The 26,028-nt window shown below is 38.7% G+C and overlaps 1 protein-coding gene across 11 annotated transcripts in view; it reads right to left on the reverse strand.

Annotated features, from left to right (window-relative positions):
- LOC117352366 (semaphorin-4D-like) overlaps window positions 1–26,028 on the reverse strand; it is a 348,824-nt gene that overhangs the window by 37,787 nt on the left and 285,009 nt on the right. For 9 of the 11 annotated variants that reach the window (XM_033928879.1, XM_033928810.1, XM_033928836.1 and 6 more), the window contains one exon: window positions 5,577–7,979. In XM_033928879.1, coding sequence (XP_033784770.1) covers window positions 7,051–7,979 — 929 coding nt within the window. In that variant the 3' untranslated portion in view covers window positions 5,577–7,050. Of the gene's footprint in view, window positions 1–5,130; window positions 5,335–5,576; window positions 7,980–26,028 lie in introns of those variants that run through there. The other 2 variants (XM_033928889.1, XM_033928898.1) reach the window with 2 other exon arrangements.

Raw genomic sequence — 26,028 nt, forward strand, 5'->3', positions numbered from 1 at the left:
GGTGGTGGAAGAGAAGGAGGAATGCTGGACATGGTGGTGGAGGGATTGATATGGAATGGTGCTAGAGAGGGGTAATAGAAGAAATGTTGGGCATGGGGCTAGTTTGCAGGGGTGAAAGATGCTGCACATGGTCTGGGAGATAAGAGAGGGTGAAATGTTGGATGTGGCAGTAGAGAGGGTGGGATACACCCTAGATCCCTCTCTTTGCCCCCCACTCCCTTTGCAGCAAGGGAGGGAGTGAGAAAGAGAGATGATGGACAGCGAGAGGGTGGAGGAAAGAGGAAGAAATGCTGTGCAAGGGTGAGGAGGGCAAAAAGGAGAAGAATGATCCAGGATGGAAGGGAGTGAGGATGCTGCACAATGGATGGGAGAGAAGAGAGAAATGCTGGATCATGGTAGGAGGAACCAATGGACAGTTAACTGCTTGAAGAAAAATTTGCAGAAGACAGGAACGCAGAAAAAAAGAGAAAATGGAAGCAACTTGATGTATAAATAAATCTCCAGACAACAAAGGTGAAAATGGAATTTATTGACTGAATTATTTTAGCTTTGGGAAATTTATATAGCAGATTTATTTATTTATTTATTTAAAACATTTATATTCTGCTTTTAGCCAAAGTGGCTCACAATTCAACATATATAATCTTTAAAACACAGAAATGTCTTTGTATTGTGTTGAACAGAAAAAGAAATGCATTTCTGGATTTATTTCTCCAGTGTTGAAGTACTTGCTGACCCTTGCTGTAGCTGGTGGGGATCCCCAAGCACTGCCAGCTGAGGACCTCCTCCAAAGGTAGCCAGAACTCCTTTCTACAAAGTGTAGAAATCACTGGCATCAACCTTGAGCCACTGGGGTGTCAACATCTGTGGCTTAGGAGTGCTGCTGCTGATGCTGCCTGCCAAGCTTGGTAAAAAGGATTTTTGGCCATCTTCACTTCAGCTGGACTATTTATATTTACATTAGAGGCTCTGGCAGAGACCCATTTACAAAGTATATATCCTTCCCTATTGATATTTCCAAATTAATAAAGTGTCTTTGCTCATTTGTAAATGGGTCTCTATTAGAGTCTTCAATTTAGTAGCATAATTAAATTACTATTTCTGAAGTTTATGGGGATGGAAAAGAATACTTGCGGGGACAGGTTTGATTTCTATCCCCATGCAACTCTCTAATGCAAGCTGAATACGCTGCAATGAACTATATGCCAAAAAAGGGTAAAAAGGGTACAGGATTCTAGAAATAAATATGGTACGTATTGATGACTTCAACTGGAGAAGGGAGGGGGTGGATCTTCCCAGTCAACCCTAGTGCAACAGAGGACACAGTTAGATATTAGAGCACTTTGAAGAAAACAGGCTTCTTGTTATTGAGTGGTGTTGGGATGCACTATGGGGTTTATTTCCTGGCTCTGCAAAACAAATTGTTTAGGATGGTTTGAGAATTGTCTGCTGATAAATTTGGGGAACTGGGTGAAACAGATGAGCTACAGCTGGAGGATTTTGCAGAATTGTTGGTTTTTTGTTTTTCAAAATAAGGTCCAGGTTATAGATTCAATAATTCAGGATGTGGGTTTGAGGAGGGGCAGGACCGCAACAGAGGAAACAGCTCCAAAGAAGTACAAAGATCGCTAGCACCGCAATCTTGTTTGCAGGCTGTTCCTGAAAGGTAAACAGTGCGGAGAGGCCAGGGAGGTGGAAGCCGGACGTCGGGGGGGAAGCCGACAGCAGCACTTCCCGACTGATCCTCCCCCCTCGCCCTCTAAAGCAGGTGCGGCAACTGCCGGCCAGCAAGAGCAGCGCTGTCGCTCCTGCTTTAGGGGGTGAGGGTTAGGCGAATCGGGAAGCTGATTTTTTTTGTTTTGAATCGATTCGAATCGATTCACCTGAAGTGAATCGATGAACCGATTCGAATCATGAATCGGGCAGCACTACTGCTCACTTCCTGTTCTTTCAGGTGTTCTTGCCAGGGCTTGCCCATTAGAGGGAGAGAGAGAGCTTTCTGGCTAGGCAAAGGATTTGCCACTAGAGGGACAGATAGCAGTGGTGTCAAACTTCATCACATAAGGGGCCGAAATCTGGAAAAAAAAAAAAAAAGGCTAAATTGCGGGCCGAATTTTAATTAAGATAATTAGGGGTCCTTTAATTAAGGTACGCTAACCGATTTGAGGGCACGCTAAAAGCACACCTTAATAAAAGGACCCCTAAGTGACTAAGGCTTACCCCCTCTTCTACGAAACTCTGCTAGCAGTTTCTAGCACGGGGAGCTGGGCTGAATGGCCTGCACTGCCCCTGACACTCATAGCCAACTCAGTGAGCCTTGGGATCAGCACGGGCCATTCAGTGCGGCTCTCTGTGCTCTCTTTGTGCTACAAAACAGCTATCGCGGTTTCGTAGAAGATGGGGTTAGTCTTAGCAGAAGTATAGGATTACAACGTCTCCAACCCCACACCGGCTTTGTGGTGTACATAAAATACTGTAATCACAAAACAGAAAATAAAATGATTTATTTTCTACCTTTTGTTGTTTCATGCAGCATCTCTCCCTCCTTCCTCACTACCACAGGATCCACCATCTCTCCATTTCTCTTCCCAACTACCCTCCTATTCAGTATCTCTATCCCCCTCTCCCTTGTGTCCAACTTCTTTCTGTTCCTTCCCTCCCTTCCGTTGCCCACCATCTGTCTCCCTCTCCTCTGTTTTATTTCTTATCCACTGAACTTCACCCAACCCTCCACTCAGTCTGGCATATGCACATCTGATTCTAGACCCCTCCTTCTCTCCCTCCAGGTACTTCTAGACCAGGGCCCTCCCCCGTCCCGAAGGCCTGCATGTTTTTCTCCCTTCTTCCCAGTCTCACCTTCAGATTTGGCCTGCCGTTCCTACTCTCAGTCCATCCCGGCTTCCTGGTCTCCTCTGGCCTGCCGGCATGAACCGCTGCTGCTCTTTACTTGCATCTGCCTTCGCCTAATTTCCTCTTCAAAGCAGCCTGTTGAGGATCGCCGGCTGGCTGTAGCAAACCTCGCTGTCGATCTTGATAGCACGTTCCCTCTGACGCGATCCCGTATGTCAGAGGAGGAGCAGGACTGCGGCAGAGGGAACGTGCTACCGAGATCGACAGCAGCCTGCAAGGTTCGCTACAGCCAGCTGGTGATACTCAGCAGGCTGCTTTGAAGAGGAGACCAGGCGAAGGCAGACGCGAATGAAGAGCAGCAGCAGCAGTTCATGCCGGTGGGCCAGATTTAGTATAAAATGTAAAATGTCTGCCGGGCCAATTTTTAACACACCGCAGGACAGATTTGGCCCGTGGGCCAGAGTTTGACATGTCTGTCCTATTGGGAATTGGCCACCAGAGGGAGATCTGCACAATGTGCTACGGCGGCGAAAAGGGCGAACAGAATGCTAGGAATGATCAAGAAGGGGATCACGAACAGATCCGAGAAGGTTATCATGCCAATGTACCGGGCCATGGTGCGCCCTCACCTGGAGTACTGCGTACAGCACTGGTCACCGTACGTGAAGAAGGATACTGTACTATTAGAAAGGGTCCAGAGAAGGGCGACTAAAATGGTTAAGGGGCTGGAGGAGTTGCCGTACAGCGAGAGATTAGAGAAACTGGGCCTCTTCTCCCTTGAAAAGAGGAGACTGCGAGGGGACATGATCGAAACATTCAAAATACTGAAGGGAATAGACTTAGTAGAGAAAGACAGACTGTTCACCCTGTCCAAGGTAGGGAGAACGAGAGGACACTCTCTAAAGTTGAAAGGGGATAGATTCCATACAAACGTAAGGAAATTCTTCTTCACCCAGAGAGTGGTAGAAAACTGGAACGCTCTTCCGGAGTCTGTTATAGGGGAAAACACCCTCCAGGGTTTCAAGACAAAGTTGGACAAGTTCATGCTAAACTGGTGAGACTGGACTCATTTGGAGCACTGGTCTTGATCTTGGAGCCGCCACGTGAGCGGACTGCTGGGCAGGATGGACCATTGGTCTGACCCAGCAGCGACAATTCTTATGTTCTGTCACAGCCGTATATCATGTTGTGTGATTTTTTTTTTTTTAATGGATGTTTCATTGCAAACTGCTTTGAATGATTTAAATCAGTTTTACAGTACATAAGCTTGATTAAATAAAAATTTCCATGACTTGATTACAAACTCTTAGATGGCACATACTAGTCAAAATGTGATCAAACGAGCAGGCCCAAGCCCTTCAGCCCTCAACTTAAAGTGCTAAATTTTAATTTAATAAAAAATACCACAATTAACTAATATTTGGGAATTAAAGGTATATCCTATTCCAATTGCCTTTTACCTACAATCATTCTAGTGGCCATGTTGTGTGTGACTGGCAACTTCCTAGAATATTTTTTCTGAAGTTTACATAGATGATGTTACAAATAAACTTGATTACTAAGCACTAAGATTTAGATGATCATCTTGAAATCTGATGTCTGTAATAGTTGCTGCGGCCTATTTATCATCTTCAGTTAAATGTTCTTGCTTGTTATTAAAAGAATCCAGCAGTATCCCTAGACTTCATCATGTCGAAGGATAACTGATATTGTGAATCTGCCACTACAAAAGGAGAACAGACTTCTGGATAAGGATTAAAACCTACCCACAGTTCATCAGTCTTTTTCTTATTTAAGTATATAGGTTCTAATTCTGTTTGTTACCATCTCCATACAATTTTCCAAACAATTCTAATGTATCTATTTAAAACTGAGCCTTCAGGACCAGGATTTGCATATCATCTGCACAAATATATACTTTTTATACCCATGGCCTGAATAACTTAGGACCCGGAGATGAAGGTATGCATTCAAACAGATAGAGACGGGGGATCACTGTGGAACCACACAATATAAACCCAGCAATTTACAAAATAGCCCTGCCTTAGCAAAGTGGCTTTGGACTGAACAAATGGGGGAGAATAGAACCCCATTTCAATACCTAAATGCAATCCTGCCATAGCAAGCCACTGAGAAAGAAGGTTGGGAAAGTGTCTATTTCTGTTGTGCTACAACCTTGAAACACTTCATTCAGTATGAAAGGTCATCTGGTTTCTTCGTATTTACCAGAGGCATTTACACAAATACATGCTACAACTCTATGCAACTCCTGCTACCCACCTGTGGCTTGACAGAAGAGGTGAAATGTTCCTTGGAAACTGACCATCAGAGCCTGGTCTACTAGAAAAGGTGGCAGCATCGTGACCAAGGTGCCCTCTGCATTATTCAGAATCTCAGGCTCTATGTTGATGAATGAAGGTTGAGAATTACATCCCACAGAGCAGATAGAGGAACCGGTAGGAGGGAAAGGTAGAGGAGATGAGGCTGTGTGACAGAAGAGGACAGAAAAGAAGAGAAGGCACTAAGGAAAAAGCCTCAACGAACACAAAGCTTATGGAACAATACAGAAAGGACAAAGGTGTCTTTGGAAGGATTATTGGCATGTGAGATTTATTTCAGAGAACCGCCTAGAAACATAGCAGCACTCAATTGTCTTTTTCTTTGCACTACCTTGTTACAAAAGGTTCAACACTGATCCACTAAATGAGATTTCTCAAAGTCGGGAATATTAACATATTTTGTTTAATTCTCTCATTTTTATTTTCACGTAACTTGTATATAGTTAAAAATAGAAAAATAAACCAAGACTGATTTTCATATGATATAAATTGATTGATTACATGAAGATGGTCCACATACAGATTTCTTACCTGAATGCAAATTCAAACCTAGAAAAACAATCTGGGCCTTTATTGCTCTGTGTTCTCTTTCAGGAAGTATTATTTTTTAAGGATTAAAGAATTCTTAACATTGTCCTAAGCAAGAAAAACTTAAAGGATAGTTGCTGCCATGAACAAAGTTGCAAAATGAATTCCAGTCCATGGCTCACAGGGTAGCAGAACAGTTCCATTCGCTGTCGAAAACTCGAAGTTAATCTTCCAGCCACATAACAGATTCTCAAGAAGTCACTCAAAATCACGCAAATGTTCACAGAGGGCTTAAAAGTTTCCTGCTCTTAGCTACTGAAGAAGTGTCCATTCTAGTTGCTTCAGTTAACAATCCTTTCCACTTCTTGGGGTTTTAAATTTTTTTTTTATTTGTGTGTGTGAACATATATAAAATAGACGAGTTCACTTCAGTTTATCTTTCCTCCCCAGTGCAAGATCCTCTGTGGCAGCACAACTCAGCATTAGCTGTTTGCATGCTCAAATTCTACATTTAACCTTATAATACAATCTTAAATAAAATCAACATTTGATAATCTCCTGCATATGCACATTACATTAATTTTTTTTTAAACTAAAGCTGTGGTTCTCATTTTTTTTTACATCCATTTTTATACTCTACCTCCCCCCCCAAAAAACGATCAGTGCTCAATAAATGGCTTATGTACCTATATTTATAAAACCTAGTAACAACAATTTATCCCTGAGATAATGATAAAAGCTAAGTTCAATTTCTCTCAACATACAACTATACAAACAGCTAACAGAAACAAAGTATTTCAGAAACTCAAATACCACCAATTAAAACATGACACTAATAACAAACATGAAAAAGCAAATGTCCTCAGCGGGACAATAAACTATTATTACTTACCAATCTGATAAACTAAACTTTCCAATTTGGAATTAAGCTGAAATTAGATTTCTTTACTGACTGAATGTAAAAATTGGACGAGTTATACAATTAAAGAGAACAATTTTGTGACTGAAAATCCACACAAAATAAACAGTAGTAGGATTTCCACAAATCTAGACCATCAGGAAATTTCTCTCCATGAAATAAAAGCATGATGGTAGTTTGGAACAGTGCACTTTTAAAATAATATGAAGGGACTGCGGAAAAAGAAACAAAAACAATTTTTTTTTTTTACTATTTCCAGATAAGATTTCAAATAAGTTTTCAATCTCTCATGGATTGAGCAGCAAACTGCCCACGCTTATGGCTCAGCTCAGAAACTGTCCCACTCGCAACATGTGCCTCATAGTTCTCTGAAATGTTCAAAGGAATGTAACTAAAAAAGGGCTAGAGCCTTCCTCAGTCGCCCTCTGCATCTGAATCTGCATATTTAATGTCGCACATGACATCAAAAGGTTTATCTTTGTCAAGGTCATCCTCTGTTTTCTGCAACTCTTCTTGATGGGGGATTCTGCCATTGCCATAGTCTGGCTCAGTCTCATAGCCAGTATCTTGGGAGGGCTTTAGGTGCTCTCCATTCTGGTTCTGTGCATTGATTTGCTCCACCAAGGTCTCTTTCAGTCCTTGTTCACTGTCAGAAAAATCTGTTGCAGGTTTGTTGGGCAATACAGTAGAGCGGAACTTCAAGCATGGCTTTGGGAGAAAGCCTTGGTAGCAATTGTAGGCAAACAGACAACAAAAGAGAACAAAAAATATCAAGAAAAGGAACAAGAAAAGAGAGCGGTCATTTGGCTTGATCAAGTAGGAAGTCTTTTCTAAATATATTTCAGGAACTGCACTAAGATCTTTTGGGTTGAAAGCCACGCTCATCCAGGTGACACTGGTTGGCTCCGTTTCCTCTGTTGGTGTAGTCTCTACAACCTGGGTAGATGCTATTTGAACCGCAGACCCTTCTGTTATTACAGGTGACAGTTTCGGTGTCATGCTATTACCTTCTCTCTGTGTAGCTGGCGAGTTTGGGCTCATGGTAGTATGAACAACGGGTCTCTGTAGTTCCACAACATGCTTAGCTACCACTTGAGAAAATATATTGTTCAGCCCTTTCTCCTCCGACAGACACTGGTAAATTCCAGTGTCCTCATTCTTGACATTGACGATGAGCAGTGAATCTTTTAGAAGGCGATACTTGAGATTCTTCAAGTTCAGGTAATGGCTCTCCAATTTCCAAACTACTTTGGCAAGGTTTGGTTTGGGAGAACACTTCAGTTCCACTGTACCTCCAAGGTTCACCTTATGATGCGTAGCCATAATAACTCTTTTAACTTGTTCTAGAATAACAAAGTAAAAAAAAAATGTCAGGATAGATAAAATGTTATTTTTCCTTATTTATTATCAATGTATGAAATTCATCTAAATAATTCTAAGTTATGCAGAATCTTTTAGTGCAATTTGATTGTTTAAGTAGTTTGCAGTCTTCTACAGATGATTGTGAAAAAGCTCATTTACTCCACAAAAAACAGGAAAACTCAACCCCACGCAAAGCAGAACACAAAAACAAGTGGAGGAAGGGACTTGCACATCATCCTTTGGGCGATTATAATTTATTGAAAATATATCACATATATAAAATATATAAGACACCAAGCCTTAAAAACATATCACATATATAAAATATGTAAGACACCAAGCCTTAAATAGTCCTTTCACTGGACCCAACATGGTTTATGTTTTGGCTTCCACTTGAAAGCCCTCCTCAGGGGTAGACTGTGAAGTGTAGACAGGTGATCCAGTAGATGGTGCTGATAAGGTTTATGTGAATGAATGGTTCAGGCTTGTGTTACTACACTAAAAGATTCAATCTAAACGCTGTATAGAAAAATTGTCATTGTCTTAACTGAAAGTGAAAAAGCTCACGTCCCATTTTTACAATATAGTTTGTTGAATATATCCAGATCTCAGGGTTATAGAAAATAATTATTCCTTCTGAGTCTGTACCATATTGTCTTCAGTCATTTTTATCCTGCTACTTGCATGAAGATAGTTACAACTTTGATGGGCTTAAATCCATCTTTGAATATTCTGGCACTTGGCCTCACTTAATTACGGTTTCTAAATTTTGGCTGTTGGACTGTGTTATATTCGTTGTTGACTCACTGTTAATTTATCACTGAGTGGCCATTTTTCTCAAATTCAATGAGTTTTTGCCTAGTGGTTAGAGCTACAGCCTTAGCACCCTGAAGTTGTGAGTTCAAGTCCCACACTGCTCCTTGTGACCCTGAGCAAGTCACTCAATCTTCCATTGCTCCAGGTATGTGAGATAGATTGTGAGCCCACTGGGACAGATAGGGACAAATGTCTGAGTACCTGAATGTAAACCACTTAGGGCTCCTTTTACTAAGGTATGCTAGCGCTTTTAGTGCACGCAGGATTTTAGCACGTGCTGCGCTTCTAGAACTAACGCCAGCTCAATGCTGGTGTTAAGGTCTAGCGCGCGGGGCAATTCAGTGCGCGCTATTCTGCATGTTAAAGCCCTAACGCACCTTTGTGAAAGGAGCCCTTAGACAATTAATAGTCAGTATATAGATAACTAAAATAAATAATAATAAAAATTATCTGTGGTAAATGCAAAAGTTGTGTTCTAAACTGTTAGGAGGAGGTGTGCTCAGTATGTTCAATGAAGTTAAATTAGAGAAATTTTCTTTACTGTGCATTATAATTAACAGTAAAATTAGCACTGATGCATGCGGAAGGTAATTCTATAACTGGACTCCTAGGGTAAGAGGGTAAGCAAGTGCCTAATTCAAGTCTGTTTAAAGTAAGCTCCAACTTTTCTTTATAGAACACTAGCACGGTTCATAAACAATGGCGCGAAAGACAAAAGCGCGTGCCGACAATTGAGCGCAGTGCGCGCCGCCGCTCTAAATTACAGTTTTTAGGGGCTCCGACGGGGGGTTTTGTTGGGGAACCCCCCCCAGTTTACTTAATAGACATCGCGCCGGCGTTATGGGGGGTTGTAACCCTCCACATTTTACTGTAAACTGAACTTTTTCCCAAAAACAGGGAAAAAGTGAAGTTTTCAGTAAAATGTGTGTGTGGGGGGGTTACAACCCCCCACACCCCCACAACGCGGCGCGATGTCTATTAAGTAAAATGGGGGGGGTTCCCCCCCCACACACACACCCCCGTCGGAGCGCTAAAAACAGTAATTTAGAGCGGCCGACGCGCTTTTGACCTGACACCCACTAGCACTAGTGGCAGAGAATGCACTTACGTTTAAAGCATGATCACTTCCAACAGCCCTGTAGCTAACGTAAAGGCTTGAACATAGATGTTAGCAGAATGCACATACACTATAGTAATCTATAATCTACAAATGTTTGCAAACTTTATCCACGTGCACGCCCACATGTCATCAAAACACGGTGCATACTTTTCTGCTATTTGGTATTCTATGAATAAATGACATAAACACCACAATTTAAATGTGTTCCTGATGCCAAAAACTAGGCCACTCTTTATAGAATTACTTTTCTCACGGCGGTGTTATGTTTTAAAATAAGAGGCACAGGGTACAGCAAACACAATATTCAAAAAACTCACAAAAGGCCTCAATGAACAAGGACTTGTCTTTACTGACCTAACACGAGTCGTGTTTTGGAGTACAATGCCGGCATCAGGAGTCAGCCAATGAACAAAATGCAATAAACTCCGGGATCAAAATCAGTCCTTAAGCCAGAGCATAGCATTTTTATTTATTTTTTTTTTTTTCCCCATTATTTTTTATTTTCAAATTTTTCATAAAGTGAACAAACAATTAAAATACAATTGATGAATATACAATATCACTTTTATATCTAATACATTATGTTCTAAATATATTTTTCTCCCTCTCCCTCCCCCCACCCTTCTATTACTTTTCAATCATATATTACATATTATATATCATATTATATCATATTATGTATACATTATTTTCACTACCTCCCCTTTATGTGTGTCACTAAAAATTATTAAAAAGAAGAAAAGAAGAAGAAAAATTCTATTGTTTATTCATTGCAATATTTTGTCAATGGCCCCCATATTTTTATAAATTTAATATATGTCCCTCTTTGTATTGCTATTGTTCTTTCCATTTTGAATATATGACAAATTGTATTCCACCAAAATGTATAATTTAGGTTATTATAATTCTTCCAGTTATTGGTTATATGCTGAATGGCAACTCCTGTCATAATTAATAAAAGCTTGTTATTTTCTGGTGAAATTTGACTTTTTTTTCTCATCATCATTCCAAATAATATTGTATCATATGATATTGAAATATGATTTTCCATCAATTTATTAATTTGTGGCCAAATTGAATTCCAAAAAGTTTTAATGTAGGGACAATGATATAATAAGTGATCTAATGTCCCTGGTTCCAGATTACAGTGCCAGCATTTATTGGACTTAGAACTGTCTAATTTTTGCAAACGTGTAGGGGTCCAAAAAGCTCTATGTAATAAAAAGAACCAAGTTTGTCTCATAGATGCTGACACTGTACATCTTATTCTCCAAGACCAAATTAGTGGCCATTGAGATGCATTAATTTGATGCTTAATCTCAATGCTCCAAATATCTCTTAGACCATTTTTTGGTTTTTTATTCAAATATCCAGATACTAATTTATACCACAATGCGGCTTGATGTCCTAGGAAGTCTGCTTGAAAACATAAGAACTTTAAACTATATTGATTATTTAAAGTTTTCCATTCAGGGAACCCAACCTGAATGGCCTGCTTCAATTGCAACCATTTAAAACTTTGTGTTTTATTAAGACCAAATCTATGTTGCAATTGTGAAAAATCCAGCAGTTTACCTTCTGAAATAACATCGTCTAGAGATCTAATGCCTGCAATAATCCAGTTCTTCCAAAGGATTTGAGCTCCGCCAATTTTGATCTTGGAGTTTATCCATATAGATTGATTAGTTGATTTGTTTATTGGGATAGGTGTTAATTTATCAATAAACCTCAACGTTTTCCAAGTATCCATTAATATTTTATTTTCTCTGTATCTTCTAGGTATGTTAATACTTGGCAAATGAACTAAATTTAGGGGAAACATAAGGCGCCATTCTAAATATAACCAATCCGGTGCATTATCCATAAGTTCTGGGAGGATCCAATACATACCCTGACGTATAATATAGGCTTGATGGTACCTATAGAAATTTGGAAAATTTACCCCTCCCTCCTTAATTGATTTTTGCAAAGTTACTAAAGCTATTCTAGGTGTTTTACCAAGCCAAAGAAATTTTGTTAAAATGCTATTAAGCTTTTTATAAAAGGACCCCTGAAAATAGATAGGTATCATACTCATTTGGTAGCAAACTACAGGTAACATCATCATTTTAATAGTTTGAACTCTTCCCCACCAAGAAATATGTAATGGGTTCCATTGCTCACATAACTCCGTAACTTTTTTTAATACATATTTTTCATTCTCTTTTACAGTATCTTCAATTGTATTTTTAACTTGAATGCCAATATATTTAAATCCTTCTTCTTTCCATATGAATGGAAAAGTGTCAAATAATCCTTTTACACAATGAATATTTAAAGGTATAATTTCAGATTTATTCCAATTAATTTTATAACCTGAAAATTTGCCAAACTTATCAATTAATTCCAATAAAAAAGATAAGGTAGACTCTGGATTTCTCAAATAAAATAAAATATCGTCAGCATAAGCCGAAATTTTATATTCCATATCTGAATATGGAATACCTTGTATCTCCCTCGTTTGCTGTATTACTAACAATAAGGGTTCTAATACAACATCAAATAACAAAGGAGATAAAGGACAACCCTGTCTAACTCCCCTCTGCAATTGAAAACCATCAGATATCTTATTATTAATATTTAGTCTTGCAATCGGGAAGCTATACAAAGTTTTTACCATTTGTATAAATCCAGAACCTATACCAAACCATTCTAAAGCCTGATACATAAAATTCCATTCTACCCTATCAAACGCTTTTTCTGCATCCAATGAAACTGTAAAAGTCGGTTCATCCATTTTTTTTGATAAATTTAACATGTGAAACAATAATCTAGAGTTATTAGAGGAATGTCTTTTAGCAACGAAACCCGTTTGATGCATATCTATAATATGTGGGAGAGCTTTGGCTAATCTCAAAGCCAAAATTTTCGCCAAAAGTTTATTATCTACATTTATCAAAGATATAGGCCTGTAGTTTGAAACCAAAGTAGGATCTTTATTTGGCTTAGGCAAAACAATTATTATTGATTCAGCCATAGTACCTTTAATATTACCTTTTATAAGTTGTGTCTGATATAAATTTAGTAAATATGGGGAAAGGACATTTTGAAATGTTTTGTAAAATTCTACTGTATATCCATCACCACCTGGAGCGGATCCAACTCTAAGAGATCTCAATGCTGTTTCTAATTCTTTTAATGATATAGGTTCATCTAAACTCCGTTTTATATGATCAGGGATCTTAGGTCCATTAATAAAATCTAAAAAATTTTTACCATCTTTTTGTCTCTCAAAATAAGGCTCGGAAGAATACAGGTCCTTATAAAATTTCAAAAATTGTTTTAAAATTATATTTGTTTGATTTGTTATTATGCCATTTTCATCTTTTATTCCATTTATATTAGTTCTTCTTTTTTTTGCTTTAAGATAATTTGCCAATAATCTTCCCGCCTTATTAGAATTTCCATAATACACTGTTTGCTTGGAAAACAAATCTCTTCTTATCATTTTTGAAGTTAATTCATTATATTTACCTTTTGCTTTCAAAAGAGCTTGCAAAACTTCATATTCCCATTTACTTACCAATTTAGCTTCTAATATTTTTATTTCTTTTTCTAATTCTATATATTGTATTTTAATCTGTTTCCTAAGAAAAGCTGAATATGATATAATATTACCCCTCATAGTTGCTTTAAATGCATCCCATACATTCTCAATAGATGTATCTTCCACTAAATTTATTTGAAAGAAATCGTTAATTTGTTTTTTGAAATTTTCCAAAAATTTGTCATCCACAAGCAATGCATTATCAAATCTCCAAAGAGGTCTACCATTCTCTAATTGATCTAATTGTAATTCTATCCATACTCCCGCATGATCCGATATAATAATAGGATCTATGGAAGCTTTAATCACCTGTTGCACTTTATTTGTTGAAACAAAAATATAATCTATTCTTGAAAATGATTTATGAACCTGTGAACAAAATGAAAATTCCTGATCATTAAAATGAAGAATACGCCATATATCCTTCAAATCACATGATTGAGCTAAATTATCTAAACCTAAAGATTTTATACTTTTACCTGGTTTTTTATCCAATAATGGATCCATTACAGCATTAAAATCTCCAGCCACCACTAAATTAGAAGTAGCCAGTGGTAATAACATATTCTGTAATTTTTTAAAAAATTCTGATTGATTCGAATTAGGGGCATATATATTAAACAACGTCAGGGCATTATTTCCCATACCTATATCAATATGTATCCATCTTCCATGTGGATCTGAATTTATTACCTTAATCTTGGCCATACATTTTTTATTTATAAGAATTGCTACCCCTGCTTTTTTACCCTCTGCTGGAGCAAAAAAACATTCTTTTACCCACCCACCCGTTAGTTTCTGTGATTCCTTTGTATTAAGATGGGTCTCTTGCAGACAGTAAATATCTGCATTTTGCTTTTTTAAAAATGCTAATACTTTTTTCCTTTTAATTACATGATTCAGGCCATTGACATTAATAGAATATATCTTAAAAGACATTATATATTCTAATACTTATCATTATAATCTTTTTCCCTTCTTCTTTCATATTTAAAATCCAAAAAATATTCTCAATGACACACATATTTACCCCTAAAGTATCCAATCCCTTATTAATCTTTTTTTTAATCATTCTAATAAATCTCATCTTTTTCCCTCCCTTTCCCACCCAATATAATGACTGCTTAAGGACACACATTGGAACAGCAACCCGAACATTCCCCTCCCCCTAGGCAACCAATATTCAATCAATATCCCCTTCAATCTATCTATATTAATCTTTACTATCTTTAATCATTTTTTATTTTTAACATTTCATTAGTATATCTTTGTTCTTTCATCAATTTTAATTTATATTTCCTAGTATTATAGTTTACATCATACATTTATATCTTAAACATATATTTAATATGGTATTGATATTTTTCTTATATCTTATACTTTTCTCTTTACATTTTTATTGTCTTTTCTTTAGTTCATGTTTTCCTTTCTTCAGTATTTCAATGTCTCATATTTTTATAATTTTTCACAAAGTCATCGAAACCAATTTTGATGTTTATATGTTAAAATACCATAGGTTCTGATTTTGAAAGAAAGGCTTTTAGTTTTTCTGGATCTTCAAAATACAAAGATTTGTCTCCAGATGAAACTCTCATTTTTGCCGGATAATATAATCCGTATTTATATCCCTTTTCTTTTAGTTGAGGTCTCATGTCTAATAATCTCTTTCTTTTATTTGCTGTGTTTTTTGCAAAATCCGGTAAAAACCATATTCTGGATCCTTTGTAGTTAAGATTTTTGTCTTTCTTGGCAGCATTTAATATTTCTAACGCTTGTTGGTATCTAAGCATTTTGAATATTAGTGGTCTTGGCCTGCCTCTATTTTCTACATTTTTTACTGGGATCCTATACGCTCTTTCTATTTCTAGTGGTTGTTTCAAGTCCAGCTGTAATATTTTTGGGATTTTTAAAGCATTTTTAAAACAGAAACCAACTTTTTAGTCATCAATGCCCAGCATTAATCCAATTCAGTCTTAAACCAGTTACAAGTTTACGTTTCCAGATATTATTAGCTATTATCCATAGCTGAAGTACTCAGGTATTTTAGCTGACTCATTCCCTTTCAGATTAAGAATAGCATCAAGAGAGCCTTCTTTAAATTAAAAAACTTATCGGAAGGCTTAAAGATTTTGACCTATGAATGGCACCTAAAACAGGCACCGAGGAACATGTCAATCTTAATTTAGGCGCTGTTTACAGAAGCACACCTAAAGTGGACTTAGGCGCCAGTAAACATCCTCTTAGGTGCTCCCTATTTATGCCAGGGTTTTCTTGGCCTAAATACTGGCACCAAAGTCCAAAACAGTTGTCTACCAAGCTAAACACATCCATGATCCACCCTAACTACGCTTACTTTCTGGTAGTTTCCCTGGACTAGACGATTACCAAGTTAGGAGCTTGCCAGCCAATTAATTTTAATTTAAGCCAATTATAAGGTTCTAATTGCTTATTATTGGTGCCAATTAAGCTAGGTGCCTTGAATGGATGAGCACGCCAATCTAGGTGCCTAACTTTAGGTGTCCTTTATAGAATCTGGGCCTTACTGCTGTTCGATTTTCTATATTGAGGGTGCTAATTTGTGGAATACTGTAACAGGGTGAAGATCCTGTCTCTGGCCAGCAAAGGGCAGTCTGAGCAGTGGAAAAGAGCTCATTTGCATACAAGCAGCTGCAAAAGCACCTGGGAGCTGTCCACTCACCTTGAGTGGAAAAGGGTGCTAAAATGAACAGCTCCTGAGCAAAGAGCTGGGAAGGAGCTTCTTCGGGAGCTCAGGTGACCCTTAAAGGGAGGAATGCTGGTTTCGGCCTAACCCTTGGTAAGCCTGTACATCAACTTGTCCGGTAGAGCTTAGAGCATAGAGGGGGCTCAAGCTTGATGATAGCCAGAGGGCCTGGTGGGGAGGAGAAGGAGACTGAGCAACTGGGAGAGTGTGGAGTGTGGAGATCGAGCGACTGTTAAAAGACCACAAAAGATATTGTCTTATATCTCATGACATTTTAATTTCCTCAGGAGCCTCTCCATCACCATATCCAACATTTCTCCCTCTCATCCTTCCCTTTCCTATGCATCTCTACCTCAATTTTCCTCTTTCTTCGTTCCCCTATGTGCACCCTCTCATTCACACACTCATGCCCAACAATTCTCCCAAGTTAGTGCTTCCTTCCTCTCTTCCTTCTGTGTCCCAAGTTTGTGCCCCCTCCCTTCCTTCTGTGTCCCAAGTTTGTGCCCACTTCCTTGCCTTTCAGCCTGTGTCCTAAATTACCCCCCCCTCCTTTGCCCCACGATCATATCCCCTCTTTCCCTTACTTGCTACAACACATTCGCTTCCTTCAGCAGCACAGGGATGTGTCGTGGGCAGCGGCTCTTACACGCTGCATGTGGCTGACCCAAAAGCCTTCCCTCTGATATCAGCTCTGATGTTGGAGAGAAGGCTTCTGGGTCAGCCATTTGCAGCACACATAAGCCGCTGCCTGCGACGCGCCCCTGTGTGGTTGAAGGCCAGAAGGAGCAGCCTTGAAAGAGGTAACTGGGATCTCCACTGACCCGGAAAGCTTCCCTCTGACATCAGAGGGAGGCCTTTTCGGGTCGGCTTCGGTGGAGGGGGAATGCAGGAAAGAGGACCTGGGATCTCTGTTGGCAGCGGTGCTTTGGAGGAGGGGGGCGGGTAGGAAGGAGGGCATGGGATTCCCGGTGGCGGCAATTAAAGAGGAAGGGGGGGCAGGAGACCCATGCAGTGCTGCATACCGCATATTGAGAAACTCTGCAGTACACTATGGGGTTCATTTTCAAAAGCACTTAAGACTTACAAAGTTCTATATCAACCACCGTGACATAATCAGCTCGAGGAATGGGCATCAACATGGCAGATGAGGTTCAACGTGGATAAGTGTAAAGTGGTGCATGTAGGTAACAAAAATCTCATGCACGAATACAGGATGTCCGGGGCAGTACTTGGAGAGACCTCCCAGGAAAGAGATTTGGGAGTTCTGATCACAAGTTGATGAAGCAGTCCGCGCAATGTGTGGCGGCGGCGAAAAGGGTGAACAGAATGCTAGGAATGATAAAGAAGGGGATCACGAACAGATCCGAGAAGGTTATCATGCCACTGTACTGGGCCATGGTGCGCCCTCACCTGGAGTACTGCGTACAGCACTGGTCGCCGTACATGAAGAAGGACATGGTACTACTCGAAAGGGTCCAGAGAAGAGCAACTAAGATGGTTAAAGGGTTGGAGGAGCTGCCGTACAGCAAAAGATTAGAGAAACTGGGCCTCTTCTCCCTCGAACAGAGGAGATTGAGAGGGGACATGATCGAAACATTTAAGGTACTGAAGGGGATAGACTTAGTAGACAAGGACAGGTTGTTCACCCTCTCCAAGGTAGGGAGAACGAGAGGGCACTCTCTAAAGTTGAAAGGGGATCGATTCCGTACAAACGTAAGGAAGTTCTTCCCCACCCAGAGAGTGGTGGAGAGCTGGAATGTTCTTCCGGAGTCTGTCATAGGGGAAAACACCCTCCAGGGATTCAAGGCAAAGCTAGATAAGTTCCTGCTGAACACGGACATACGCAGGTAGGGCTGATCTCAGTTAGGGCGCTGGTCTTTGACCGGAGGGCTACCGCATGAGCGGACTGCTGGGCATGATGGACCACTGGTCTGACCCAGCAGCGGCAATACTTAGGTTCTTATGTTCACTCTTATCCGCATATTTATTAAGTCCTTTAAAAAGCAATACATTTCTCTGCTAAATCTGTGTTGGTTCTAAACCGTTAAGCTATTTGTTTGGTAAATTTATGCGATGATTTTACATTATATTACATTGTACTGCATCATATTGTATTCCACTGAATTCTACTGTATTTTGTGTCTTCGCTGATATGTCTCAGTTCTCTTGCTGTGAACCGCCCGGAACTTCCAGCTGGGCGGTATATAAGAAATAAATTATTATTATCCATATGCTCATATTTTTTCAGAATGGTTTTTATAATTTTGCCTGGCACTGATGTTACATTTAATGGTTTATAATTGATTAGATTCCCCAGATCTCTTTTTAAAAATTATCATTATATTGGCCACATATCAATCGTGTACTATAGCCAATATGAATGTAGCTAACATATTAGCATCAACCTGTAACCTATTTTATTTCTTTCAAAATGCTACAGGGTATGTATGTCATGTAGTCCACAACAATTTAGCTCATCAATTTACATCATCCGAGATAACCATGATTTCTTTCAACTCCTCCATATCAGTGTCATCAAATATTGCTTCGGCCTTTCCCAAGAAGGAAGTTGGAAAAGATGACCCTTTTAGAGGAAAATAATTCATTTTTCCTTTGCTATGGCCTTATCCTCCTTAAGCACCACTTTTACCCCTTTGTCATCGAATGGTCCAACTGTCTCTCTCATTAACTTCCTGCTTATAGTGTACTTGAAAAAGCTTTTTTACTGTGAGTTCCTGCCTCTATGGCAAGTTTCTTTTCAAAATTTATTTATATGAACATAAGAATTGCTTTACTGGGTCAGACCAATGGTCCATCAAGCCCGGTAGCCCGTTCTCATGGTGGCCAATCCAGGTCAGTAGTACCTGGACAAAACCCAAGGAGTAGCAACATTCTATGCTACCGATCCAGGCCAACAATGGCTTGCCCCATATCTTTCTCAATAACAGACTATAGACTTTACCTCCAGGAAATTGTCCAAATCTTTATTAAAACCAGCTACACTATCGGCTCTTACCACAACCTCAGGCAATGTGTTCCAGAGCTTAATTATTCTCTGAATGAAAAAATATTTCCTCCTATTGGTTTTAAAAGTATTTCCCTGTAACTTCATTGAGTGTCCTCTAGTCTTTGTAATTTTTGATGGAGTGAAAAATCGATCCACTTGTACCTATTCTACACCACTCAGGATTCTGTAGACTTCAATGATATCTCCCCTCAGCCGCCTCTTTTCCAAGCTGAAGAGCCCTAACCATTTTAGTCTTTTCTCATACCAGAGGAGTTCCATCCCCTTTACCATCTTGTTGCTCTTCTTTAAACCTTTTCTATTCCTGCTGTATTTTTCTTGAGATAAGGAGACCAGAATTGAATGCAATATTCCAGGAGAAGTTGCACCATGGAGCGATACAGAGGCATTATAACATTCTTAGTCTTGTTAACCATCCCTTTTAAAATAATTCCTAGCATCTTGTTTGCTTTTTTGGGCGGCCTTATTAACATTTGCAGCTAACTTACCGGGGCTCATGCTCTTTTCTATTTTCATCACTTGGAACCACTTTCCATAATTTGAAAGCTGACTTTTTAGTTTTAATAGCCACTTTACCAGGTCAGCATTGATTTGGTCTTGCATTGACCTTTCCTAATGCATGAAATATATCTAGTAAACTTTTGACCTTTGCAACTGTTCCTTTTATTTATTTTTTTTTTCAAAATTGATTTCCTCATTTTATCATGCTACTAATTAATCTAATGGAGAGTCCTCCAGAACTGTTTGATAGAATAAAAACCATTCCCTATTAACTTGTTCCACATCACATATAATTTTATAAATCTCTGTATCTCTTCTCAGTCACTTATTATCCAAAATGAAAAGCCCTAATTTGTTTAGTCTTTTTTTTTTTTTTTTAGAACAGAGCTGCTCCACCTCTAATCATAGTAGCAGTAATCATTTTTGTACTCTTTTCTGCACTTTGTCTAGTTTTGCTCATACATCTTATCATTTTGGAGAGGATGGAAAGACTATAACTGCACACAATACTCAAGGTATGGTTGTAGAATAATATTCCCAGTTTTTGTGAGGGAAATTCTCTATTAGCCACGTGCACATTACACACCCCTAGTCAAAATGTATGTTTCCAAGAATCCTTAAATAAATAAAAGCTGACTAAGGGCTCCTTTTACTTAGCCGCGTTAGGGCTTTAATGTGTGGAATAGCGAACGCTAAATTGCCAGGCGTTAGACCTTAACACCAGCATTGAGCTGGCGTTAGTTCTAGCCGCGTAGCGCGGGTTTAGCGCGCGCTAAAATGCTGCATGCGCTAAAAACGCTAACGCAGCTTAGTAAAAGGAGCCCTTAGTCTATCAGCTTCTATTCACTTGAGACTTCAATGAAATATATGGTTTGACCATGCACAATACCTTGTATTGTATTTTTGAACCCCCCCCAATAAAAACTGATCCATGGGAGAAGGTTGGGGGAGGCTAGATGGATTCTGTCCCTCAAACAGACCCTGCTGTATCAATTCAATATCTAAACAATACTACGATGCAAATGTCTGGACAGAAGCCCACATTGCAGACTTGCTACACACTTTGCTGAAGGCCAAAGTAAGATAGGACACTTTACAGCAACGGCTCTAACATTATGGGGGTAACTTTATAAGATGCTTTTGTTAGGTTCCAAGAATTTACATAAATAGCAGTATTTTAATCATTTACACATTTAAATGGATACTTATACACATATAACCTGTTATAATAAATATGCCAGCTCTCCTGAGAGTGTCTTAGAAGCCAGGCGAACAGGAAGTTGTATCAGAAAAGTGGGAAAGGGACAGTGTAGGGAAGGTCAGAGGGAAAGGCCCAGTGCAAGCCAGAGGCAGCCTGGAACTCTGTGGCTGGCGCTTCAGCACAGAAAACATGTTGGGCTGAGGAGTGACAGAGCTACCGGACTGTGGGGGGGGGGGGAAAGGGGGAAAGAGAGCAAAGCCACAATGAGGGCTTTAGGGACCTAGGTAGGGTTACCATATGGCTCCAGAAAAGGAGTCTATTTAATTGACAGATATTAATCTGTAGATTTTTACATATAGTGATCACCTTCAGTTATTTTACTTCCCCAATTTAATACTCTTTAGGGGAAAAGGGCCTCAGAGTTTCGAGTCATAACTCATAGGGTCACAAGAAGTGACAAGTTTACCCAGCTCACATTTCAGTCATAGGCAGAAAAACTCTACTTTTTTTCTTTTCACTCCAGTCATAATCTTGCACCCTTGTTTGTATCCTATCAATAAATATTTTCAATGGTTTCACTTTGTTGCTAAATAAATAGTTCAAAAGTCAAGAGCAGTAGTTCTGTCGCTACTATTACTCACAGTTCAGTCATATCCTTTACGTAGACAAAATATAAGACGTTCAACTTATCTTTAGCTGTTTTGGTAAAGTACTACATAAAGGATATGACTGAACTGTGAGTAATAGTAGCGACAGAACTACTGCTCTTGACTTTTGTACTATTTATTTAGCAGCGAAGTGAAACTATTGAAGATATTTTTTTGATAGGATACAAATACGGGTGCAAGATTATGACTGGGTTTTTAAACTAATAGAAAATGAAAGAAATAAAAGATTAAAAGTAAAAAGATAAATAGTGAAAAGAATAAAAGAAAAAAAAAGTCATTAAGAGGTTTTTCTGCCTATGACTGAAATGTGAGCTGGATGACCTTGTGACCCGTATGGGTTAATGGCTCGAAACTCTGAGGCCCTTTTCCCCTAAAGAGTGTTAGATTGGGGAAGTAAAATAACTGAAGGTGATCACTATATATAAAAATCTACAGATTAATATCTGCTAATTAAATAGACTAGTATAGTGGATTAATGTGATTATTTTAGGATTTGGACCACTAAATCTTATATATATATATTATTCCAGAAAAAGGACATCTGGGTTTTACTTCCATTGCTTTTTTTTTTTTCTTAACCATTTTTATTAAAAAGCAAGCAAACAAACAAATCAAAAACATCCAAACAATATCCAGAAACAATGCAAAGAAAAATATATTACACAATCCAAATTCCAGAGCAGAAAGATGGAGGTAACGAAAAGAACAGCCAATTGGGAACCCCTCCCAGGCACCGGATACAGCAATAGCCCAACAATATGTGGGAGTAAACTAATAGACGGTATTTCTTTCCATTGCTTTTAATGGAAGTAAAACCTGGATGTATCAACTGTCCTCCTTTTTCTGGAGTCATATGGAAACCCTAGACCTGAGCTCCCTCCTTTGGGCTCAGCCATTTTCTTAAGCTGATGGATGAGGTAGAGAGAGATAGAGAGAGAGGTAGATAGAGAGATAGAGAGAGAGATAGATAGATAGCTAGAGGGATAGAGATAGAGAGAGAGGTAGAGAGGTAGATAGAGAGAGATAGATAGAGAGAGGTAGAGATAGATAGATAGAGAGAGGTAGAGATAGATAGATAGAGAGAGGTAGAGATAGATAGATAGAGAGAGGTAGAGATAGATAGATAACGAGAAGTAGAGATAGATAGATAGTGAGAGGTAGATAGAGAGAGATAGGTAGAGAGAGGTAGATAGAGAGAGGTAGAGAGAGAGAGGTAGATAGAGAGAGAGATAGATAGAGAGAGGGAGAGAGAGGTAGAGAGAGATAGATAGAGAGGTAGAGAGAGAGAGGTAGAGAGATAGAGAGGTGGAGAGATAGATAGAGAGGTAGAGAGAGATAGAGAGAGGTAGAGATAGAGAGAGGTATAGAGAGAGAGAGATAGAGAGATAGAGAGAGGTAGAGAGAGAGGTGGGGGGGGGGGGGGGGGGGAGGATAGAGAGAGACTGGAATGTAAGTGAATTCAGAAAATCTGGACTTACTCAATCCCTGAGCAGGTTGGATTTTTGGACTTGTACTGTAGATATTAATTTGCATTCACTTTTGTCACACTTTGTTCTACACATTCTGTCAATGTCTGAAATACACTCCTCCCCCCAGGCTGTCTCTAAAGATGTTTCATTGTATGTTATTGGCACTATTCGCATCATATCTATGCTATCTGAATGCTCCAATGTGTGACTATTAAGGTGTTTTATTTGTATTGTGCTGATATTGTAAGCCTTGTATCTATGTTATAATTTTCTTTCATGCTGCCTACTGAGGTGTATCACTTTTGTTCTGCTGAGGTCATAAATGACTGTTTCTTGGAGCAACTGGTCTAGGAACCAACAAGAGGAGAAGCTATTTTAGATTTGGTTCTTAGTGGAATGCAGAGGATAGTACAGGAGATAACTGTGTTGGGTCTGCTGGGAAACAGTATCATAATGTAATCAAATCTGAGCTGATATTTGGAGTGACATCACTAAATAAATCTACTGCAACAGCATTTAATTTTCAAAAGGGTGACTACAATAAAATGAGAAAAATGGTTAAGCTAAAAGGATCAGTGGCAGATGCTAAGACTGTAAACCAGGCATGGACATTATTTAAAAATGCCATTATGGAAGCTCAGACCAGATGTATTCCACATATTAACAAAGGTGGAACAAAGAGGAAATGAGAGCTGGTATGGCTAAAAGATGACGTGAAATAGCCCCCAAAAAACCACAAAAAACTTTAAAGAATGAAAAAAAGAGTACAAATGAAGAAACTAAGAAGAGACATAAGCACTGGCAAGTTAGATGCAAAGCAATAATAAAGAAAGCTAAAAAAATAATATGAAGAGAAACTTGTTAAAGAGGCAAAAACTCTTAGTAACAATTTTTTAGGTACATCAGAAGCAGAAAAACTGGGAGGGAATCTGGGGGACTATTGGATGATCAAGGAGCAAAAGGGTGCTCAGGGAGGATAAGGCCATAGTGGAGAGACAATGAGTTCTTTGCTTCGGTCTTTACGGAACAAGATGTAAGAGATCTACCCAAACTGTAAATGATTTTTAAAAGCGATGATGCGGAGGAACTGAAAGAAATCTCTGTGAATCTGGAAGACATATTACGCCAAATTGACAAGTTAAAGAGTGAAAAATCACCTGGACCAGATGGTATAGATCCCAAGGTACTGAAAGAATTCAAATATGAAATTGCTGATCTAATCTTAGTGAACTGTAAACTGTCACTAAAATTTTTTGTAGTACCTGAAGATTGGAGAGTGGCCAATGTTACGCTGATTTTTAAAAAGGGTTCCAGGGGAGATCTGGGAAATTATAGACTGGTAAGTCTGACTTCAGTGTCAGGCAAAATAGTAGAAACAATTATAAAAAGTAAAATTGTAGAACACATAGACAAGCATAATTTAATGGGAGAGAGTCAGCATGGGTTCAACCAAGGGAGGTCTTGCCTTACCAATTTGCTTGACTTTTTTGAAGGTGTGAATAAACATGTGGATAAAGGTGAGCCATTTGTTGTAATGTATCTAGATTTTCAGAAAGCTTTTGACAAAGTTCCTCATGAAAGTCTGCTGGGAAAATTAAAGAATCATGGATAGGAGGCAGTGTTCGGTTGTGGATTAGGAATTGGTTATTAGACAGAAACAGAGAGTAAGTTAAATGGCCATTTTTTTTAATGGAGGAAGGTAAATAGTGGAGTGTTGCAGTGATCTGTACTGTGACCAGTGCAATTTAACTTATTTATAAATGATCTGGCAATTGGAACGATGAATGAGGTGATTACATTTGCAGATGACACAAACACATGCAGATTTAAAAATTGCAGGCAGACCTTTGGAAACTGGAACACTGGGCATCCAAATAGCAGATTAAATTTAATGTGAACAAATGCAAAGTGATGCACATTGGGAACATAAGAATAGCTTTACTGGGTCAGACCAATGGTCCATCAAGCCCAGTAGCCCGTTCTCACAGTGGCCAATCCAGGTCACTAGTATAAGTGAATCCTTTAAAAAGAAACCTAAAAATGGTCTTAGAGATATTTGGAGCATTGAGATTAAGCATCAAATTTCAGCATCTCAATGGCCACAAATTTGGTCTTGGAGGATGAGATGTACAATGTCTGCATCTATGAGACAAACTTGTTTTTTTCTTCTGCATAGAGCGTTTTGGACCCGTTAGATTACAAAAGTTAAATAGTTCAAAGTCTAATAGATGCTGGCACTGTAATCTTGAAGTAGGGACTTTAGATCATCTTTTGTTTTATTGTCCCTTTATCTTAGCCTTTTGGAACTCAATTTGGGATCAAGTAAATTTTTTATTGGAAAAGCATGTGGCATTATCTTACGATACAGTACTATTCGGTACGTCAATGAGGAAAAAGAGCCAAATATCATCAAATAACAATAAACTTTTATTAATAATGACAGGAGTCGCCATTCAGCATAACACAAATAATTGGAAAAACTACAGTAGACTCAATTATAATTTCTGGTGGAACTCATTATGTCACATATATAAAATGGAAAGAACAATAGCTATACAACAAGGGAACTATAAGAATTTTAATAAAATTTGGGAGCCCTTAACTTCTTATTGTAATGAGTAAATACCATTTTCTATTGAAATATACACTGTCTAATGTTAGGAAGGGAGAGGTTTTATATTTTATTATTTGTATTGGGGAAATAATAGAGAGAATGATGGGAGGGGAGGGTGGTAATTTTATGTATTATAAGATAAAATAGAAAGATTGTCAAGTGTTTAACATGTTTATTTATGAGTTAGCAGCCTACAGACACAACAAGCAGTAGAACATTTCTTCTCATTTCAGATGAAGGAACTTTGCACAAGGCTATGAGTTCTGAGCACGGAATGCACGGAGTGTTTAACTGTATTGTTTTAATGT

The sequence above is a fragment of the Geotrypetes seraphini genome, chromosome 1, assembly GCF_902459505.1.
Source record: "Geotrypetes seraphini chromosome 1, aGeoSer1.1, whole genome shotgun sequence".
Taxonomy (NCBI): domain Eukaryota; kingdom Metazoa; phylum Chordata; class Amphibia; order Gymnophiona; family Dermophiidae; genus Geotrypetes; species Geotrypetes seraphini.